The sequence below is a fragment of the Rutilus rutilus genome (genome assembly GCF_951802725.1).
Source record: "Rutilus rutilus genome assembly, chromosome: 5".
Lineage (NCBI taxonomy): Eukaryota > Metazoa > Chordata > Actinopteri > Cypriniformes > Leuciscidae > Rutilus > Rutilus rutilus.
The window spans coordinates 284,433-308,568 of record NC_140213.1 but is presented as its reverse complement, the minus strand read 5'-3'; the positions used below and the strand labels follow the sequence as shown (position 1 = coordinate 308,568).

General features: G+C 37.7%; 1 protein-coding gene and 1 long non-coding RNA gene across 2 annotated transcripts; one reads left to right on the top strand and one right to left on the bottom strand.

Annotated features, from left to right (window-relative positions):
* Positions 1–6,910: 6,910 nt before the first annotated feature.
* LOC311290818 (interferon-induced protein 44-like) lies at positions 6,911–9,378 on the top strand (the record flags this gene model as incomplete). The annotated part of the gene is made up of 7 exons (XM_084409531.1): positions 6,911–7,133; positions 7,260–7,293; positions 7,971–8,163; positions 8,292–8,438; positions 8,533–8,671; positions 8,982–9,082; positions 9,205–9,378. Exons 1-7 carry the CDS (start codon positions 7,031–7,033, stop codon positions 9,376–9,378), a joined length of 891 nt encoding a protein of 296 aa, XP_084265657.1. The 5' UTR covers positions 6,911–7,030.
* Positions 9,379–13,139: 3,761 nt separating this feature from the next.
* LOC311290237 lies at positions 13,140–16,544 on the bottom strand. The gene is made up of 4 exons (XR_014627346.1): positions 16,517–16,544; positions 14,405–14,475; positions 13,820–13,949; positions 13,140–13,733 (listed from the first exon to the last, which is right to left on the bottom strand). It is a non-coding gene; the product is annotated as an uncharacterized lncRNA (long non-coding RNA).
* Positions 16,545–24,136: the final 7,592 nt, after the last annotated feature.

The window sequence follows — 24,136 nt, the reverse complement described above, 5'->3', positions numbered from 1 at the left end:
GACCACACGATTTCATCTCTGCTCTTTGCGGATGATGTTGTCGTGTTGGCCTCATCAGACCAGGACCTCCAGCATGCACTGGGACGGTTTGCAGCCGAGTGTGAAGCGGCTGGGATGAAAATCAGCACCTCCAAGTCCGAGGCCATGGTTCTCAGTCGGAAAAGGGTGGTTTGCTCGCTTCAGGTTGGTGGAGAGCTCCTGCCTCAAGTGGAGGAGTTCAAGTATCTTGGGGTCTTGTTCACGAGTGAGGGAAGGATGGAACGGGAGATTGACAGGCGGATCGGTGCAGCTTCTGCAGTAATGCGGTCCCTGTACCGGTCTGTCGTGGTAAAGAAGGAGCTGAGCCGCAAGGCGAAGCTCTTGATTTACCAGTCAATCTACGTTCCTACTCTCACCTATGGTCATGAGCTGTGGGTCATGACCGAAAGGACAAGATCCCGGATACAAGCGGCCGAAATGAGCTTTCTCCGCAGGGTGGCTGGGCGATCCCTTAGAGATAGGGTGAGAAGCTCGGTCACTCGGGAGGAGCTCAGAGTAGAGCCGCTGCTCCTCCACATCGAGAGGGGTCAGTTGAGGTGGCTCGGGCATCTTTTCCGGATGCCTCCTGGACGCCTTCCCGGGAAGGTGTTCCGGGCATGTCCCACCGGGAGGAGACCCCGGGGAAGACCTAGGACACGCTGGAGAGACTATGTCTCCCGGGTGGCCTGGGAACGCCTCGGTGTCCCCCCGGAAGAGCTGGAGGAAGTGTCTAGGGAGAGGGAAGTCTGGGCATCCCTGCTTAGACTGCTGCCCCCGCGACCCGGCCCCGGATAAGCGGTAGAAGATGGATGGATGGATTTGTAGTAATAATTAAAAAAAATAATAATTAAAAAAATATATATATATTATTAGTAGTAGTATTATTATACTTTATTATATTATTATTTATACCTTTATTATATTATTAGATTTATACAATTATATTTAACTCTGCTGGCCATTGAGAGGACACTGGTCAAGTCACTGGAAAAGACGCCTAGTTGGTATGACAGGGTCACAGAGCATTTTCTTAAAGGAACGTAGGGCAGAATTTACGTATAAATAAATGGACAATTTTTATGATGTAGGCCGAAAATGAGCTTCCCCTCTTTGAAAGACCAGCAGCTGCCACTGCTTAATTTATATAGCGCTTTTAACAATGTAGATTGTTTCAAAGCAGCTTTACAGAGATAAACGTATAATTTAAGGTAACAGAGATTGTTTTGGCTTTATAGCAGTTCTTTAGTAAAGTTATTTTCCAGCTAAAGTTAGTTTTGATTGATTCGCTTCCGTCGCAACGATCATTTGTTATTAACTTAGGGGCCGCTAAGACGACACCATTCTCTCTACACATCTTTAAACGCGAACCTGTGAGTTGATGAACGCTGATGGCGTTCACATGCGCATTAAGAATTGCTTCTATAGTTATGTGCCTTTGAATATATGTGCGCAGGTTTGGAATTCCCTACAGACCAAGCCTAAACAAAGTACTGGCGTTTCCTTATAATTTTTGACACAGAATTTTATTGTATTTTCTTTTGTTTTATTTTGTCACTTCGGGTTAGGTACGCGAAACGAATTTCCCGACAACGCTTTATCTGTAGAGTGATAAAGGGATCCTCCATAGGGGGAGACTAGTTGGCACTACAGCACTGCGTTGTCATCGGGTCCAGGCGAAGGTCCTTCATCAGATCTGGACACGGCCTGGATCCGGCTGGCTGCGGGAAAACCTCGGGATAAACAAAGACACTAAAATTAGCGTAGATGCCATTCTTCTCATGATGTAACGAGTACATCAGGATTTATGGGAAGTGTTCCCGGTTCCGGCTCACCTAATCTATGCAGCCTAACATTGAATTATAGAAGTCTATAATGTGTTATGTGAATGCTAGGTCAAAGAGATGTGTCTTTAATCTGGCTTTGAACTGACAGAGTGTGTCTGCTTCCCGGACAATGGTAGGAAGGCTGTTCCAGAGTTTTGGTGCTAAATAGGAGAAGGATCTACCGCCTGCAGTCGATTTTGATATTCTAGGTATTAGTAACTGGCTGGAATTTTGAGATCGCAATAGACGTGAAGGACTATAATGCGTTAAGAGCTCACTCAAGTACTGGGAAGCTAAACCATTCAGTGCTTTGTAAGTAATCAGCAATATTTTAAAATGTATACGATGTTTAATGGGGAGCCAATGCAGTGTTGACAGAACCGGGCTAATATGGTCATACTTCCTGGTTCTGGTAAACCAGCTAGCTCAGTAAGTAAACTTTATTTAAATAGCACATTAATATACAGAAGAGATGGACATGATTTAAAACCATGAGAGAAAGTGCAAGGCAGTGTCAAGAGGCAGCTGATTCCATAGGCGAGTTTTGGTTTTCATGATGAGACTTGACATGTGAAGTATGAAAAAAAACTTGAAATATTTGATATTTTTACATTAATTATTGTGACCATACTTTTATCTGCCTGTTATGTGTTTCATATTGAGAAATGGTTAGGTTTAGGGATCGGGGTCTGCTCAAAAACATCTACGTAATAGTCATAACCCAGAATATCATGTCATGGCGACAAAATTATACACCAATATATAATTTTGTGAGGATAAAATTCCCATGCCCATTGTGTCTGTGTTTTGATTCCAAAGGTTGAAAGAAAAGCAATGAGCTACCGGCCGCGTCACAATAAAAACGTGTCCATTTTTCTTGGACACATGACACCTTGGGAATAAGAAGCCGTTGTCTCACAACCTTTTTCCAGTTAACCAGGTGCGATTTCTCAAGAATACCTGATCATTCCTTATCAGTTCTCGCCAAAAAAACTAAGGCCGATTTCCCAAGAATACCTGATCATTCCTTATCAGTTCTTGCCAAAAAACCTAAAACCGCCCTTTTCCATGGGAACTGACAAAATTGCAGCGGTATTACTCAATCACAGTAGTGGGCATTTACATTGAAGTCTTAAATGAGACACAAGTCTTAAAGTGTTTAACCTTTATGCTGCATTAGGACATTTTTGGTCCTTTTCATTTTAATTTCTTTGATAATTTTGGCTGTTTTAATGCCAAAGGTATGTAATTTGGCAAAATTGTGACTTTTTGGATAAATTAAAAAATTTTGATCTCATTTTGCAAAATATGTATAACACACACTGTGTAGATCAAATAGCAACATTCAGCACCATAAAGACCAAAAATGGCCCATTGAAACCCATTAAAATGTTGTTTAAAACTGGGGCTGTCATTAATACATGAATCATGATTTATGTTGAAACATCCTTTCATTTTGAAGCAAAAGCATTATATTTGCATTATATAGTGTATTTTACCAGATAACGTCACAACATCGGTTTCCCTATGGGGTGGAAATGCACGTTATTTTCCTGGTTTCCACAAGGGGCACTATTGACTGTTATGAAGCATTTTAATGGCTCAATGATCTAAAATTATGTTTCTGAGTATGTGTGGATGTCTGAGAGCAATGCGTGTTTTCACACTCGACAAGATGAAGAAAAGCTACACGATCACCGAAGCAGTGGACTTTACTGAACCAGACAGCGAACCGGAGTCTGATGGCAGTGAAACGGAGAGCGCGTCAGATGAGGATGTGGAGATTTAGCTGACATCGGATTCTGACTCCTCATCTGACTCAACTCAGAGTGAGGAATTGGATGACACACAGGAGACAGCTGATCCTATGTGGACATCCAAAAAAGGACTCCACTGGTCACCCACTAACGCCGAGACGCTCCGCTTCGTGCCACCCAAGATAACGACACCCGGACCGACACATTACGCAACAGCTCGCATCGTGGACCCTAGGTCTGCATGATGTGTACGGAGACAGGCACAGGTTATAGTAACCTAGTAGAAATCAGGAAAATGTTTGCAGTATGTCAATTATATGAAAAATGGTACCAACTGTAAAACAGTAAAAAGTAAATATTTTACCCCAAGGCTTGGTAATGACAGGGTATTTGAATAGAAATTATTATTTTATGCCACTAATCTTTGACATATTCAAGACTGTGATAATCCAAAGCCAAGGTTTTCACTTTGCATTTAGTGTATGGATGGTGTATGGTTTTTTTCTGGAAAGGGTTAAAATCCTGAAATTAAATACATATTTGGTAGTTATGATGAGGACTGATGCTGGTTAAAAGATTTTAACTCAGTAAAAGTGAAAAAATAAAAATAATATATAATATTTTAGACAGTGTTTAATATGTTACCACACTGAAAAAAATGTTATGTTGACTTTACTTAATTTTATTATGTCAAGGGGTTGCACGAAATAAATTTATCTACATCCAGATATATTTTTTAATTTGAGTGTACTTATATTTTGTAAATTGGTTGTACTTATATTTTATAAGTAATTTCAGATTAATTATATTCATAATTTTAGCTAAACTATTTTGAGTTGAATTTACTACATTTTTTCAAGAATCAGCCTGTGAATCTCAACAATGGTGACAATTATAAAGCATGTTGCAGTGCATTCTGGGTGCCACCAATCAAAACTCAATCATAGCTCCCATCATGCATTGCTGCATGAATAAATAATGAGCTTATGATCAGAGGTGATCTGATTTGATCATATGGATTTCATTGAAAAGGCTAAAAATATTATGCTGTACAAGGACAGTGCTGCTATAATTAATAAAGTAAACCTAACTCAGAAATTGGGCTCTATATGAATTCAATGATTCAGGTCAAATGATTGTGAAATAATGATAATGTTAAATCACAACCAACACCATCTGATCACCTTTTCTATTTGTTAATCTGGCTGGTATAACTCAGGTACAACAGCCAAACAAAATCTAAAGTTAATGGTTTCAGGGTAAAGAGCCCAACTAAAACACACACTGATCCCCATGATGGTAACTTAAATTACGGTTTTAACATTATGGTTTTCTCCTTCAGTGATTCTGCTTGTTAACATCAGGTGTCTTCAATGTTGGCAATACAAAATAAAGAGTTCTTAATTCATCTTTGACGTCTGTCTGTTATTCAGATATTTTTGTTTAAAAAATTTTAAATGGTTAACTTTTAAGGAATTAATTTTATAAATTATTACTCAATTCTAATGTGTTAAATTTAATTAATAATATTGCTTGTAATCTGCACAATTTTATTGAGTAGATATTTTACATTTATACATTTACATTACATTTATTCATTTAGCTGACGCTTTTATCCAAAGCGACTTACAATTGCTATATGTCAGAGGTCGCACGCCTCTGGAGCAACTAGGGGTTTAGTGTCTTGCTCAGGGACACATTGGTGTCTCACAGTGGATTCGAACCCGGGTCTCTCACACCAAAGGCATGTGTCTTCTCCATTGCGCCACACCACCCCTATGGTGGTGATATAGCGTATTCATTTTACAGTGTATATGGAAATTAAATTAAACTTATTTTTTTCTAATTACTTTTAATTGAATGAAATTAACTTGTTTTAAACAAGGGCAGTGAATTTGAAAATTAATAATAAAAAATAAGTAAGATTAAATAACACATTAAAATCAGTGAAATTAACCAGATATAAACATGTAACATTTACAAGGGGTCAGAATAATTTTTTTCAGTGCATCTTTGGTCCATAACATGCTAAGTGTGATTTTCTTTTTTAAATCTGACATAACACAAAATCTTTAAATGCACCAGAAAAACTTTTGCCACTAATCTTTGACATATTCAAGACTGTGATAATCCAAAGCTAAAGTTTTCACTTTGCATTTAGTGTATGGAAAATAATTAAATATTTGTGTTTTTTCCTCTTATACATTTTGATGGTATCATCACCAAAACTGGAATTTAAAGGGTTAAAATCCTGAAATTAAATAAATATTTGGTAGTTATGATGAGGACTGATGCTGGTTAAAAGATTTAACTCAGTAAAAGTGGAAAATAATAATAATATATAATAGTTTTATGGCAGTGTTTAGAGTGGACATTTTTGCACTCAACGTCGTAAAATATATAATGCAGCACAAAGTTTAAATCAAAGTGCTAAAATCACGGTAGAAAATAACCTATGTATCAATGATGACAGTTTTGATGTAATTCTATTAACATTATAAGAACAACACAGGAAATAAAAATTGATCAATGATTGATCAAAACAATCTCTGTTACCTTAAATTATACGTTTATCTCTGTAAAGCTGCTTTGAAACAATCTACATTGTTAAAAGCGCTATATAAATGAAGATGACTTAACTTGACATACTGTGTATCTGACACATCGATTGGCAAGCCATCTACGTAAATGATTTTGTTTGAAGTGCTTAATATAAAGAACATCTTATGTTTTAGACAACTTTGTGCACAGCTCATACTGTGAGTTATTTTTCAGATGTGTTTACAACAAAGTATGTTGATTTAAATGATATTGTCCCATTCAGGGGTTTGAAATTACATACCACACAGAGAAGTTCTGCATGTACAGTGGTTAAAACAGTGCTGCATTTGTTTAGTACACATGCGTAGTGAACCAAAAGACATGTACCGAAAACTTTTGGTACAAATACATGTACTGTTACACCCCTAATATCTAGTATATCTCCACAAAGATAATACAATTATGAAAACAATTCATAAAATGTTTTGGAAATTCCTATAGTGCTGGTTTAGACCCTACTCTGAAGTAGGAGCTAAATGAGTTCCTCCAAATGAAGTTCCTAGAACTAAAATTTTTCTTAGTTCCTGCAGTGCGAACACGCCTAAATCCTTTTATTATAAAGTGTCATCCAAAAATGCCAAATAGTTCTGTTCTGTAGGTGTGGATTTTAGGGGTGGTATTTCATTTGCATAGGAATGTGTGACAAAGATAAACGTCAAACTGAAACTTAAAAAAAAAGTATAAAACTGGAATTTTGGTAGGAGCCTCGACACTGGTCTTCAGAGCTGCGGAGAGTGAGAAACAAGTTGCTTTCGCTTTGCCCTTAATTTTAGGGAGATATTGCTGATATAGATATTCATCATTTAGGAGGAAAACAACATCAAAACAAAGATGGGATCATCACAATCAACAGAAATTTCAGGATCAACCATAAACGCTCCAGTCAATGTAAATTTGTGTAGAAGTTTGCCACCCACACGAGTGTCAAACCCAGGTAAGAGGATCATTTAATGCCAGATATACAGTTCAACATTTACATGAGTTGTATTAATATTTAATGGGGAGAACATAAAACAAAGAACATACCAAAGTAACTATGATCTATGTTTTTTTTTTCTAGAACTGGACACACCATGGAGAGAATTTGATTGGACGTAAGTTGGTTGCTTAGTATCCTAAACTATATGTCATTCATGATGTTAATTATTTTCTAAGAGTTTTACATCATGGATAGTACTTATTTTCACCAACACCAAATGCATGTAGAAACAAGTCAATAACTTTTATTTTTATTCCTACTTATTTGTCCCTTGTATAATTAATTTTAAAGGCACATCAAAGCATTTAATGCACAGCTGAATATTAAAAATTAAATCTGAATATTTGAATATTCATCAAGATACAAAATAAGAACTGATTATTAAAATAATAACCCCAACTTACCTAATGCACTTTCTGAATAAGCTGTTTTGAAGTGCAATAGTATAGAATTTCAGTAAGTTTTGAGTATAGTCACTATCATTTTTCTTTCTTTTTTAACTTTTATATTATTTGGGGAAATTATGTAAAATGTATAGCCTACTCATGGACATTTTTAAAGGTACACTGTGTAGGTTTTTAAGTATTTTATTAGCTAAAATCATGTCTTTATTCATAAATATGTCCTCGTTGGTGTAAAATTACCTCTGCCAATGATCTGACTTATCCTCGTAAGCAAACAAAATTCTTATCTTTGTTTATGGGGCGGGTAAGTCCACGGAGGCTTCCATGTCACTATAGAAATATTATGCCCAGTGTCCATTGTGTACAGAATTGTCTTTTGTTTTGATAGTCTGAAAGAAGCCCTGAAAGATAATCTAGAAAACTTCACTCTGGATAATCCAGATGTAAAGGACATCAAGATCCTGGTAACTGGACAAGATGGAGCAGGAAAGTCCAGCTTTATTCTCTCAATCAATAATGCCTTTCAAGGGCGGATCACCTCTAGAGCGCTAGTGAATTCGCCTGGTGGTGACACACAAGAAGTAAGTATTTGTCACCTGTACAGTAGTTGCATGTTGACCTGTAACCATTTTAGGTAATTGAATGAGGATTTCTAGGAAATTCTTTGCAAATATTTGTGCTTATATATACATTTGGTCTTCATTTGTAGCTTAAAGGATTCACCATCAAAAGTGGGAACAAATCTCTGCCCTTCGTCTTCACGGACATAATGGAAATAGACCCTGATGCATTTGCTGGGTCCCAAACAGAGGACATCATCAATGCTGTGTTTCGAAACGTGAAGGATGGCTGTGAAGTAATAAACCCCTATATTGTGATAACATTTCAACATCAAGTTTGTGTGCAATAGGTTTGACATTGAACATATTTTGCTGAATTTCCAATCTTAGTTCAATGCAGAGCAGCCACCCAACCTCTCCGGTCAGGCCTCCTGCCTGGTGTACGTCATAGCCGCAGACACAGCCCTATTCTCAGATGATACACTTATTGACCAGCTGACGATCATCCGCAAGAGAATCAGTGAAGCGGGTAAATCTGACCACTGAATGTTTATGATTTGTATGAGTTCGCATACATGTTGGGTTAGGGTGTGTGTGTGTGTGTGTGTGTTTTCAATGCATAGATGGACAAAATCCAGATACAGGCTGCATTTTAATGCCAAGTGCAAAGAGGGCATGTTAAAAAAAACACACAACTTTTCTGCATAATTATCTATATGACCCAGACAGTATGGGTCAGTAATGTAGATATGTACAACAGACTGCCACAATAATGCTCAAAGTTGTTGAGGGAAAAAACTTGTTATAGAACCTTTACATTGCCTCTGCATTTGCTGTAGGGATTCCTCAAGTGGTTGTGATGACCAAAGTGGATGAAGCATGTCCGCTGGTCAACAACGATCTGAGGAAGATCTACACTAGCAAGAAGATCAAAGAGAAGGTGTGTGATATCATCCCAAGTACATGTGCATGTTATATTGCAAGTATATATTGCCCATGCTGATCTGATTTTGTCTAATAGCTACATGTAATTCTCTGACCTAACGTTCTGTTCCTGGCCAGATGGAGTTGTGCAGTGACAAATTGGGTTTGCCATTGTCAAACATCTTCCCAGTGAAGAACTACCATAAGGAGATTAACACAGAGGATGACATTGATGTTCTGATACTAAAGGCATTTCAACAGATTGTTCAAATTGCCAACAATAATTTGGAGGACAGTTGCTCCAAAAAATAAAATTAAAAAAAATCACACACACACACACACACACACACACACACACACATATATAGTTAGTAATATAGTTATTAGATCGTGGATTAAAATGACTATAGAATTATGTTTTGTGTGACTCAAAATCAAAAGGTGAAAATTAATAGAAAGATTTTTTTAATAAAAGTTATGATATAAAATCTTTCTACATTTAACATTAAAACTATTAAATTACATAAATATAATGGGACTAATATAGTACTAATATATACTAATACTCCTAATATATAACAATCTTGTATTTTAGATCGTACAAAACATATATTAACAAAATTGCTTGTACTTATTGAGATCTGTTGAATAAATCCCATTTAATCTTGAATTGTTCTTTTTTTTTCTTGACAATACATGCATTAAGCCGGTCTTAAAAGAGTGAATTTGGGTATCTGGAGCAATCAGACTGAGAGAAAGCATACCTTTCTTGCAATTCATGTTGAAACAGCATCATTTTCCCCTCCCATCTCATATTTGTTCCTCAACCATGTCCCTTTGGACTCCGTAGGATCCAAATGCAAGAAGTAAAACATATACTCTAGTATACTCTTCTTGGCATTTCACCTATGTTCTAGCTTGTTTCCCAGTCTAGCCTAATAAATCTGCAATGGTTTACTTTGCCTTTTGTTGGTTCTGTAAAGAATTGCTCATGCTCCTCTAAATGTGCCTGTTAAATGCACGATTGAGGAAGAACACTATTTAGCTGTGTGGATTTTAGTCCTTGGCGTTGACAAGCAAATGCATCTTATTTCAGCTACAATCAATCAGCAAGATCAATCATTTCAAAATGAGTTAGAAAGAGACTTTCATTCCAGCGGTGACTGTGATTTCCTAAGTAGGCTATATATATATTGCACAGACTGAAACAGTGGCAAGAATAAACACCAGAAGCAACATGCGCCATAAGCGTATGAGAAAAACATAGGATCTCCAAGATAATAAAAGGAGAAATCTTCGAAAAGTTCAGTTCAGTTTTACCATTAAAGCGGTGGTATAATGCCCTGTTCACAATATGTAAAATAGATCTCTGATGTCTTCAGAGTGTGTGTGTGAAGTTTCAGCTCTAAACAGCCCACAGATATTTTTATATAGCATGTTAACCTGATAAGATCCGGGGCCCTTTTGGGGGATTTCCGCCTGGATTTGCCTACCCAAATTGAAAAGCCTGACATTTCATCATTGCTTTGTCAAAATGGACAATGTTGGTGTCATTTTAACAGTGCTAAAAGTGATAAACATTTATGTATATATCTAGATGTTTTGTTTCCTCCAGATGCCAGCAAACACTGGCTATTTTTTTTTTTTTTAACTAACATGAACAATACAATACATTTTTCAACATGAACTAACAATGAGCAATACATTTACTACTGTTTTTGTTAATCTTTGTTATTGTTAATAAAAATAAAGCTGTTCATTGTTTGTTCATGTTAGTTCACAGTGCATTAACTAAAGTTAACAAGATTTTAATAAAGTATTAGTAAATGTTGAAATTAACATTAATAAAGATGAACAAATGCTGTATAAGTGCAGTTCATTATTAGTTAATGTTAACTAATGTAGTTAACTAATGAACCTTATTGTAAAGTGTTGCCGTAATTTTGTATGTTTGATTCTCACATTTAATATGCATTACTTTTGTATTTTTTCATTTGTTCTTCTGGGTGACATTGGTATTATTATACTCTTTTTGAGGGGGTTTTGGGTTGGGGTGGGTGTCACCTGAGAGTATAAAGGCATGGTGTGTTTAACTCTTAACTGTCTGACGAAGAGCCTGCGTGCTCGAAACGTTACCACCTGTGTGTGAGTATACATTTTTCACATTTTTGGACCTGTGGTGTGCCGACTTTTCCTTTTTTATAACTGTGTGTCTTAATGCAGATCATCTGTTGTTCTCACTACTTTGAGGAAAGATTTGTTTACCAACGTTTATGTTACATCAGCCATTCACGCTAGAGCTCGGCTAATGTACACATTGCATACATGCACTGTTATTGATACAGTTTCCACGTGTTCACCGCAATATATTATATAAATAAAAACCTCTGGATGTTTCATTACCAGAAACTTACCAGTTCTTCAGGTGCATTTATATGAGTGAAACACTTCTCAGTATAACCAGGACCAATTAAAAGCACCTCTTACTACAGCTTACGCCACAAAGAACACCTACAAATGTCAAATAATACAATGTTAAACTTGTTACTTTTTATTTAGAGGTATAGCAAGTAAACTGTCCAGTCACATTTATAAACACATGGGTAGGGTTGTAACGGTATACCGGTATAGCGATTTATCACGATATTGGCATGTACGATTATCATATCGTAAACATTTGCTAATCCACGGTTTTGAAAAAAAAAAAAAAAAATTAAACCAGATCTCATCTGCGCATATGCAACTTCTTTTCACTTGACGCTTAGACTCCACCCAATACATGTGCAGCAGACAGAGGCTGCGAATTCTAATCTCGTTTTCCCCCGCCGAAAACAAGTATACTTTTGTCATCTGAAAAACGAACGCGGGATTTTCCTCGAAGATGGATATCCAGTTTAGAGTGCTGATCGGGAATTTTTCTGTCCGAGCCCGGCCCGCGTCCGACAGAGCAGTAATCGAACCCGACCCGAGTCCGACAGGCATAAAGATATGTCCGAGCTCGACCCGAGACCGACAGTTAAAATCTGTTTTTTTTTTTTCTCATACTAATGAGACATGTACGTTTGTTTGTGTGGGAAGCCCGCTTTTATTAAGCAACTGTAGGAAGGCATTCGGAAACTTCAACAGGTCAGTTGTGTCTAGAAATATGGACGAAGAGTGGCTGCAAAAGGAGGAAATATGTCGAACATATTTAAATTTCTAAATGGTAAATTAATCCAAATCGCTATGAGTGTGTCTATTAATATACAGCGGAAAACAATGCTATACTGTAAAACTATATTCTGCTTGTTCTGTGTGAATGAGCAGCGCCATTTCGCCTAGTACATACTTAAGTATGTGCGCTCATGGTGTTTAAAGCGTCTGCTGTCTCACTCATATGAGGACGTGAACACATGAACATATCCAGAGCTGCTCTGCTTTTATTTAAAAGAATCATCATCAAATACACTCTGACTGAAACTCATAGGTGTTTAGTACAACCTGTCAAAATAAAAGTTCGATTTAGCTTAAAGAAATGTTACTATTGTACAATAGAATATAGCTTAGTTATAATAACAACAATAATAAAGTTTATTTAAACATTAAGAAATATAGTTTTTTGTCTGTTTTAATTTAGTAAACCTATCCAGACAAACAAAAGTTGTTACATTTCATCTGATTGCATTTTCAATAATATATTTGTATTAAATCATAGAATCCAGACAAATTATATCAGACAAGTTACCCAGAATTTCTGAGGAAATACATTTTATAAGACTCTACTATCTTATAATTATCTGAAATAATAATTAATAAATTAAGAATAAAAATAAGTTAAGGTTTTATGAATTCAATTGATTAGACATGTTTGTTCAATTGGGAATTTATTTTTTCTTTCTTATTTTTTCAAAAGGTAGACTCATACAAAAAAGTTTGTTTTAATAAACCATATGTTCAACCAAAAAACCCTATCTGTTTTCATTCATTTAAGAGCCATTGTAGCAGATGATTAAAATAATAATAATAATGATTGTTTAATACCGTATATCATGAAACCGTGATATTTTCTGAGACGATTATCATACCGTGAAAATCTCATACCGTTACAACCCTACACATGGGCAGGTGATGAGAAAAGCATAAGGGTTAGATAAACACACAAAGCTGGAGACACACGTCTCCTGTCCGTCCTCCACTCTCTCTTCCTGACGGATTTGCTCCTTATAAAGCACAACTGCAACAGCAATCCTAGCCTGTTCCAGTTAGACTCCTATCGAGGCGAGTAACCGAGAGCTGTTGTTCTGTTCGCTGAGTCTCCGGACTCCAGGGGTCCTTCGCCCAAGTCAACCTCGCCGAGTCCGAACCTGCCCTTGAGGAACACCTCTAAAAGAAGTAGCGTTGTGGTACTCTGCCAAAGGGGATGCGGCTTCAAAGAAATTCATAATGCACATATTTATATCATCTTAAAGGGACAGTTCCCCTCGAAACGAGAAGAGAATGCAGCATTTTATTCCCAGGGAGAACTACAGACGTCAGCCTGCTCTTCATCTTCCTCTCTTGAAGCCGCCGCCTCGTGTTCCTCTGAAGGAGCCGCCCTTGACCATCTTCCTCACGCCGCTCGACTGCTCGCCGTCCTCTTCCTCGGCCGCTCTGGGCCGCTTCCTCTTCTCGTTGCTCTCCTGCATCTCCTGCCAGAGGAAACACAGCCGTCACACACACACACACACACACTCCGTCACACCGCAGTACCTGATCACATGGCAGGAGGACGTACGATGCGTGCGAATCGCTGAGCCTCGCTCACTCGCTCCACCAGCATCATCACTTCCTCTTCCTGTGTGGGGAAGGCGGGCAGCTTCTTCCCGATCAGCGTCTCGATGCGCTGGAACAGCTCCACGTCATACCTGCGCACACACACACACACACACACACACACACACAGCGCGTCAGAAGCCACTGAGAGCTGTTCCCCTACAGACACTTTCTGAAGGCTCCAGGGCTTCATTCACATGATCAACACAGTCGCTCTGAAGAGGGACTTAATCAAGACTTCTTCAGACCTGCACTAATAAAGCCTGAAATCCTTCACTGGTTCATCAGTTCTTAAGCCAATAACAGCTTACAAAGTTGTGAATTTAACTTGTGCACAAAATGGGATGTTTGCTATGCACTTTTAAGAATTCATCTCTGCGTTTCCATCCAGTGGTTTTACATGCGACATCCCATAATTCACATACATATAGGTGTATGGAACCCCTGAAGATGAAGCTAGTAACACACAGATTCTCCTGAACGCAGATTCTAAGGCCTGAGATGGACAGCAGAATCACTGAACGACGGAAGAAGAGGAGTGACTGACTGTGTGACGAAGGTGATGGATTTCCCAGATCTCCCTGCTCTCGCCGTGCGGCCCACGCGGTGGATGTAGTCCTGCGGAGAACACAGCTAGCGTTAGCAAACACACAGGCCAACACTTCTTCAAAGGGTTTTAATCAACTAAATCAAATATCAATTCAAATTAACAACAGCATCTAACTGTATTCTTCCATTACATTAGCAACACACAAACAGCCAGTAAGCAAGCACAGAATAAAGCACTAAAACAGAGTTTTTCAGGACTATATTAAAGCTAATCAAGTGTTTTTATTATTATTATTATTATTATTATTTATTATTATTATTATTATGATTAAGCATCAGATGATTGACACTCAGTTAAAGTTCAAACCAGTGTGTGTGTGTGTGTGTGTGTGTGTGTGTGTGTGTAATATATTCTCTCATCTCTGAAACTCTAGATATCCACAGAATCTCACGTCAGGCTCATTCCAGCTTCTGTTTTCCACATGTGACGTTATCAACGTTCAAACGACCATCTAGAGTCAAACTGATATGAACATCATCATGCTGCGTTCACACCGAATGCGAATTGAGCGTCTGGAGCGAGTGATTTCCATGTTACGTCAATGTAAAGACGCGCGTCTGGAGGTCCTGCGGCGCGATATACGCGTTTAACTCGTTCGCGTGAAAGAGGCACATTGAGTGTCTGCGCGAGTGATTTTATTTGGTGCTTTTTGTGCATTCCCGTGTCTGAAGAGAATTCGCATCTGACGCCGGAGTAGAAAAATCTGAACTTTGGTGTCTGTTCGCACCGCGTTAACCAATCAGGAGCCTGCTTGCTGCCGTCATGTGGTGAAGTGACAGGGTAATCGGGGGCAGGCCCGCTTTTCAGTTTATAATGTTATTTTATATGTTTGGCCTCAAATTATTTTGTAATATGACTAACGCCTGGTGTGGTTGTAATGCACAACAAAGCAAATCTTTTATCACATAAAAACTTAATTTCAATATTTATTCCATATCTAAATCTAGATTATATGAAACAATTATTCTAATGTAAAGACAACCAACATACTTTAGTGAATAAGAACATAGTTCGTGTCTGGGCAGTGTTGTGTGAAAAAAAAAAAAAAAAAAAAAATTCACAGGACATGTTATTACTTTTGGAGGCTGGCTCCATTTATCATCAAAACAAAAATAAATGACAGATTATGTGGGTGAGGGCACGGGTGATCCTCGCTCCGATGCGGGACAACAGGTCATCAAACTGGGCGCGGGACAGGCGGAGGCACCGCTGAGAGCGGCCGTCATCCAGCCGCAGCTGCTGGAGCAAGTGGTGAAACTCCCAAACTGGGTTCGCCTCCGGAGGGTCTGGTGGACCCAAGTACGGCGACGGTGACCCCCTACACCGCTGTCCTGCTCTCCAGAGCAAATACGAGCGGTGACTCTCTCGATGAATGCTCGATCAACATCAGCCATCTTGCAAACAGACAACCGCCTAGCACCTGCTCCTCCCACGAGAAGAATTTCGCCTCGAATGCGCATCTATTTCGCTTCAAACGCTCTCTTTAGATGCGCGAGTGGATTCAAAATGTTCAAGCGTCCAACTAGACACGATAGACGCGAATTAAGTCTTCAATCTAATTGGCCCGTTCCAACACCGGGAAGAAAAAAATAAATAAAGAAAAGAAAAAAACACCACACTGGTCGAAATAAAAAACTGTCTTTGTGACGCCGCGATTGATTGCACCCGGTGTGAACAGCTCTACATTTAAATGTATACATTCACATTCAGTGTGAGGCCCTTCAGTTGGGTAAAAACATTGGTTGCTCTTCACATTTGTCTGAACAAACGCGCTGACTGAAAGTACAGTTTCAATCTCTGACAGTAGGTGGCGCTGATGGAACAGCAGAAATATGGTTACCTTTGTAAACAAAGCAGCGCTGTGCTTATAAACTACTTCATTAGGAATTATTCAGAGTAATGAGGCTAGATTCTGAGCAAAGCATCACAATCCATGTCCTGCCCGCTTTCACCGTTTCACTCAGGCATGTTTATAATAGCACATGCTACTCTAACAGGTTTAACTCAAGCCCTGTCAGGCAGCCATGTTTGCTGTCGCAGCTCTTCTACCTTGGAGTGTGTGGGGATGTAGAAGCTGCTCGTGTACGTACCCTCGAGTGTGTGGGGATGTTATAATTTTTTTTCTAGTAATTTGAATGTTGTATTCGAAAGGAGATGCAAAGAAATTGCACACTGCTGGGTGTTAGATTAGATAAGAGTCACTTATTTGGTTTAAAAAGTCTTTTAAAATGTCAATGACGTCAGAATGCTGACGTCATTAGCAGAATGCTAGCGTGTTATGGGCAACAACAACTCAACCTGTAAGAAATCGAAAAGAAATAAGTACTCGTTCATTCAACTTTCGACCTATAACCCATGTTGAACTTGCAAAACCTACAATAAAATCTGAGATTTCTCAACAGCAATCGGGTGAAAGAGACACATTTAGCCGTCTAGCCCCATAGACTCCCATTCAGTCTGCACTCGCCCGCGATCACCTCCAGTGGAATTCTAATGGAACTGCAACCAAGATCGATACAATGGGGCTAATAGGAAGTACCAAGGCTCTCCGTAGACGGGCTCTGGTATCACACAAGCAACACAATTTCTAGTGAAGCACCGTATCAGGGTGTGTATTGGTTTACTAGAGTCACGTGATCTACGACAAACGAAGCCTCAATTTCTGTCCAATCACGTGCGCGTTTCGCTTTGGGTGTCAGAAGGCTCGAACCCCAGATCTTATTTAACAAGTCATTGTTGGCTCAGTCTGGTTGATGGGTTTGTGAGGAGAGTGCTGTACTTTGAAAGTTAATCAATATATTACATTTAAATAACCAACATTTATTTTTCACTACTTAGGCTATTCTTTTTTGTTGTTGTTGTGTCTTTTTGTTTTTTTAAAATCTTTGCACTTTTGATGATTTTAGGTAATTTGGTGTTGGTATTTGGGTTTAAGGTGGGATTAGGGGAGAGGGGATAGGGGATAGGGTGTTGGTATTTCAGTTAGGGTGGGATTAGGGGAGAGGGGATAGTAACCAAAAGTCCAAATCATAGTCTCTGCTGCACCAATTTAACTGATATAAATACTAGTGTAGAACATATTGCATAGAAACTGTGTCTATTCCTCGTTTAGTGCGATCAAATAATAAATCTACTACAGGATCTAGGAAAAATCTAATTGTTATTAAAACAGAAAATGTTGCTATTAGTAAACAAAAACAATTTCTAAAGCTAGGTCTTCTAAACATTAGATCACTCACACCTAAGGCAGTTATTGTAAATGAAATAGTCACAGATAATAGCTTCGATGTACTTTGCCTTACTGAAACCTGGCTTAAACCAAATGATTATTTCGGTCTAAATGAGTCTACTCCATCTGGATACTGTTATAAGCACGAGCCCCGTCTGATTGGTCGTGGCGGCGGTGTTGCAACAATCTATAGAGATATTCTTAATGTTACTCAGAAAACGGGTTATAAGTTTATTTCGTTTGAAGTGCTTGTACTAAATGTTATCGGATCTGTCTCAGCTACTCAGTGAACCCAAACAAGCAGATGAACTAGAGGAATTAACTAGCACTATGAGCACCATTCTCTCTGGAAAATTGGATATTGTTGCACCCATTAGACTAAAAAAGGTCAGAGAGAAAAGTAAAGCACCATGGTACAACAATACTACGCGTGTTTTAAAGAGAGAAACCCGTAATTTAGAGCGTAAATGGAAACAAACTAATTTAGAGGTCTTTAGAATCGCGTGGAAAGACAGTATGTCACGTTATAAAAAGGCCCTAATAGCGGCCAGGGCTGAGCACCTCCGCAAACTAATAGAAAATAACCAAAACAACCCTAGGTTTTTATTTAACACCGTGGCTAGACTAACAAATAAACAGACATCACCCGAACAAAATATCCCGTTACAGTTTAGTAGTAATGATTTCATGAAGTTCTTCACTGAGAAAATAGAAAACATCAGAACCACAATTGTAAACGTTCAATCTTCAGTCGCGCCTTATAATTCAGCCTCAATTATCACCCCGCAAGAACAATTACAGTGCTTTACAACTATAGAACAAATAGAGTTAAATAAACTTATCACTTCATCTAAAACAACAACATGTTTATTAGATCCTATACCAACTAAACTACTGAAAGAAGTGTTACCTGTAGTGGAAGAGCCTCTCCTCAATATCATTAACTCGTCTTTATCTTTAGGTCATGTTCCAAGAATATTTAAATTGGCAGTTATAAAACCACTCATTAAGAAACCACAATTAGACCTACATAATCTAGCAAATTATAGACCCATTTCAAATCTTCCTTTTATGTCAAAAATATTAGAAAAAGTTGTGTCCGCTCAACTGGGCTCTTTCTTACATGAAAATGACATCTATGAAAAGTTTCAGTCTGGATTCAGGCCGCACCATAGCACTGAAACTGCGCTCGTTAAAATCACAAATGATTTACTTTTAGCTTCTGACCAAGGCTGTATCTCAATATTAGTTTTACTCGATCTTAGTGCTGCGTTCGACACTATAGATCACACAATACTCTTAGATCGACTACAAAATTATACTGGTGTTCAAGGACAAGCATTAAGCTGGTTCAGATCATACCTATCTGACCGCTACCATTTTGTCTATTTAAATGGAGAAAAATCGATCATAACTCCAGTAAACTATGGAGTGCCGCAGGGATCTGTGTCCATATGTAACCGGCAGAGTTTGTCCTCCTGTTCCCACCGTATCCCTCTTCCCCTCAGCCACGCCCTCTAGTTAGCTTGCAAGTGGCTAGTCATTCATTAGCGTCACTTTGTATAAAACTGGCACATCGGGTGGAAAACTAAGTAATCCCTCGGCTCGTACGTCCTCCTTACACTCCCATATGGAAAAGGTTTGCTAAAAACTCCTGTGATTCTTATATGTTCCAACAGAATATTGTAAGGGACATATATGCTGCAAAAACCACATATATAAATTGTATAATATTAGTGTATTTTTAATCATATTATGTCATATATGTCCTACATACAACTGAAGCCATATAGATTTTCATTATGTAAAAACATAGGAAAATAATGCTAATTTAATATGAATGTCCAGCATGGATGTGTATAAAAAACAGTGCAGTTTACCAATCAGTATAAGGCTGTACTTCACTCATGCTTGTTCTTATCTTGTCCTAAGTCCAGCCCTATGCCTGTAGTCAATCATGGTTACTGTATACTGTATAATCAGCCTTAGATGAAACACAACATTTAAACTACACAAGCACACATTTTAATTACAAAATTATTTATTAGAGTGTGTTCTACAAGATGCATATTTCACATATCAATAGTTTTCATTTTAAATCCTGCATCACCAGATTTCATTTTCATTTGTGACAATTTCTCTAAACTTTATCACATGTAGGCTACTGTATGGTATACAACAGCTCTATTCTTAACCTACAAACATAAAACTTTCCTAAATGTCGAAGTGTTTCTTATGGGTAAAATAAAAAATAAATTCTAAAAAATCTAAAAAATTATTCAGTGGCTTAGTAAATATCACAGCAATAATTAACTTTATTCACTTAATAAAATCTCTGAATATCATTTACTTGATAGTTTGAGATGAACATACCGAAATAATTGACTAAAACTCCAACAATTAATTTCGTCTGAAATTTACAGTTATATTTAAGTTTGAAGTTTTTCACTAAAATAATTTAGTATTTGACTAACCAATTATTTATTTAAAATACACTGAGCTAATATATTTGTGAAATTTCCATCACCATATTTGAGAATGGATAATTAAACTGATCTGTTTCAAGAACCACAAATATTACTTAAATAAAATCAATATTATTAATATTTAACACGCATAAGAAATTAAGTTTACTCAATTAAAACAATGCGCGCACCTCCACCCTCCCCCCTCCACTCTCCACTCTGACGTGACGACAGCTCAACGGTTGAGTGAGCGCGCGCTGTTTGAACTCTCTCCAGTCTCCAGAACAGTTCTCCTCTTCTCTTCTCAGCGGCGCAGAATTGGTGCATTTCCTCTGTGAAATTCAGGTGTGTGCATGTTTTATTCTATCTATATAATTCTTAATGTGCTTTAAATCATTTTATTTAATGCGAAAGAACATACAGAGAAGCAATGTTACTCACTTTAAACGAGCCAAACGAGTGTCGACTCGCGCCTCTCTTTTCGCATGATTAACGCCTTGCATAAAAAAACACACGACTATATTCCTAAAGATAATGAATATAACTAATTTGGATGATAAAATGTCCTCAGAACTGTGCACTGTTTGTTTATTGGCAGGTTATAGAGTCAGTCGCGTCGCAGCATCTTTCGGCTGTGAGTGACGCAGGACGGCGGTGTAAAGTTAGAGGCTCCCCCGCAGAGGCGAGTCCATCTCCGGCATGGGAACCAGCACTGATCCGGTGGATACTGGATAACAGACCGGTTGATTACACTTGAATGTTTAGGCCTAAATGTTTAAGTTTTACTTCGAAAATGTTTCTTACATGAGTTTAAATGTAGGCAATATTGTATATATGTTAAAAATAGTATAAAATATGCTGTATTACTGTAGGCTACTCATCGACAATAAAGGCCAATGTCATGTAACTTAGTTATACTGGTGGTTGTATGGAATATTTTTACAAAGGTTTAGAGGGAATAAAAAAGTTTATATTACTGGCATATAAACACAGTTAATATTACTCATAAATATTTGTTTTTAAATGTAGGAAAAAAATATACTATGGAAGTCAATTAGACCAAAAACTGTCTGGTTACTGATATTCTTCTAAATACCTTCCTTTCTGTTCAGCAGGAGAAAGAAACTCATAAAGGATTGAAACAACATGAGGGTGAGTATATGATGACAGAACTTTCATTTTAAAGTGGAGTATCCCTTTAAAAATCTGCCAACTGCATATAAGTGAATCAGATGTTGGTCATCAAAACATGAAATCTGTATGAAACATATAAACAAATGACACAAAACGTGTATAAATTCTATATGACTTCAATTTGAATAGCATATGATTCAATATAAGAACTTTAAATGATTTATATATGAATTTTATATGAGTTTTATATATTTCTACGAATACCATACACATTTGCATACTTTTGTCATGTAAAACTCATATAAGTCTTTTAACAGTATTCATATACAACGCAAAAATCCCCTACAAGTTGTATGTGTGCTATTTAGTATGAAAGTGGCCATAATCGGTCTGATTTTGTATAGGACATATATTGGCCTTATGTGAAACACAGAAGGTAATTCTGGCCGATTTAAGTAAGGAAGATATATGGTTGCTGTATATGAACCATGCAGGTTTTTTTCATATGGGCTGTGTTCGCTGTGCTGTCACCTATGAAAGGTATGTGTCAACACTCCATTTCTACTGCAAACGCTATTTTAGCTAGCTGTGTGTAAAGTGTAACTGTTTGACAACAGATGTTTGACTGTGTACCAGACGCTAGTGGTGGGCAGATTGAGGCTTCGTGAAGCAATGAAACAGTTGAACCAAATGGGCCATATTGTTTCGAGGCTTCGAATCAATCCGACACCCGTCTCACCGGTGACACCTAGTGGTCACTTGCAGGTGTTGATCTGAAACAACCTTGACGAGCCATTAAAAAAAATGTGGTGTTTTTTTATTATTGTATTTTTCTAATATGTGAAGCTTGTAACCTATAGATAGATTTACGATGACGTCCCATTTCTCCCGCAACTCCTTACGCCGCCATCTTGTGTGTCAAGTGGGTCAAGCGTTTGTGTTATAGCAGCAATGGGTCACACCTGTGTTGTGTGGGGCTGTTACGAATCGTGCTGATCCCGACACGACGAAGAGACAATAATTTGATATTCCAAAAGTGATTTATCACCAAGGAACAGAGACGGAAAGGCTTTCGTACAAGAGACGTAACGTATGGCTGGCGAGAATCAACAGAGAGGGCTTCGATCCTGACCCAAACAAAAGACCCTATAAAGTCTGCTCCGATCATTTTATCTCAGGTAAATTGATAGACAGCTGAGTTCCTATAATTCTACGTTGTTTTATTTTCATGATTATCATGCACATGCACATTACGGTGATTGTGTTAGCCTAGCCATTGATCACATGGCTCCTTGTCAGTGCAAAAACACACTAGCGACTACAGTACGCCCAGAGAAGAGTACACACAAATACATAAAGGGATAGTTCACTTTGAAATTAAATTTTGGTATGTTTTAGCTTACCTCAAGGGCATCCAAGATGTAGGTGTCTTTTTTTCCGCAGTAGCTTCAATTTTGAAGAAAACGAACAGTATTTATATCGTTTTTACCTCTTGTAAAAGCCACGTCCAAGTGATCTGAGGGCGCGCGCGCTTCCTGCTGTGTGACGTGTGCGCAGACTGGTGCATAGATATATACACTTACAGTGATAAATTGGCTTAATAATGAATGACTGCGTTTCAGGTGAACAAAGATAATCCCAGCACCTCTTCTCCCTCCACACTGAAAAGAACATACAAAGTTAAACTGTAAATATTCACTCTCTTGTGTACATTATAATAAAATGTGTATTGTATGTTAGTTATAGATGTGGCACAGAAGTATTGTGAAGTTTTGTATAATATATAATATATCAAATAAAATATATTGTATAATATATAATATAATGTAAAATATATCAAATTGATGCAGTGTATGTTCTAAAAAACATTTCATACAATACATTTGATTCAAGTTTAAATATTAAGTTTTCAAGTTTAAATATTATATGAGTTTGCATTTTTTATATATTACAGGAAAGAAGGCAGATCTTTACAGGGTGTCCGCAGGGTTGTAAAAAGTATTAAAAGGTAGTAAATTAAATTAGCCAAAATTAAGGCCATTAAAAAGTATTAAAAAGTAATAAACGTCATCTGTCGAGGTATTACATTTTCGAACCCCCATCCAACTAGGCCTATGAGTTTCAATTTGTGTTAAGTGCAGGCCTTTCTTCTAAAATTCACATGGATTTATTTGGTAACACTTTATATTACGACCCGCAAACAACTGCGTAAGTAAACCGAAATTACGGTGTACGTTTCTGTAATAATAGTGTACTTCCGTGTAGGTATAAGGGAACAATATGTTAATAAAGGTAATAAAGGGGTAACAAGGGTAATAAAGGGGTAACAAGCAGATATACAACCTGAAAAGAACTTTGTAAGTAAACCGAAATTACGGTGTACGTTTCTGTAATTATAGTGTACCTCTGTTACGCTGTCAAGCAAATGGGAACAGTGTTTGTGCTGCTTTGTGCGGTTGTGTTTCTGTTTCCTCTATAGGTCACGTGACATCCCGCCGACTGCTGATTGTGGGTGGGGCAACTGCTTTAAAGACGCCTTGTTTGACATCCGCTCTCTCTCTCACTCTCACTTCCGATCCGCTTCTGGTGGCAGACGGAGCGTGCTCCGAGGTGTCTCGTGTGCTGGGCCCGTTATGTATGGAAGCAGAATAGTCTCAAATATAATTCATGCAAAAAACATGATTCACACATGCGTAGACAATTTCACATGCATGAAACCTAATTCACGCACACACACAAAAAATTCACGTGCGTGAAAAAAATATATATTCACAAAAAGCAATTCACATGCGCAAAATAAAATTATATATTCATAAATTACATTTCACAAATGCAAAACAC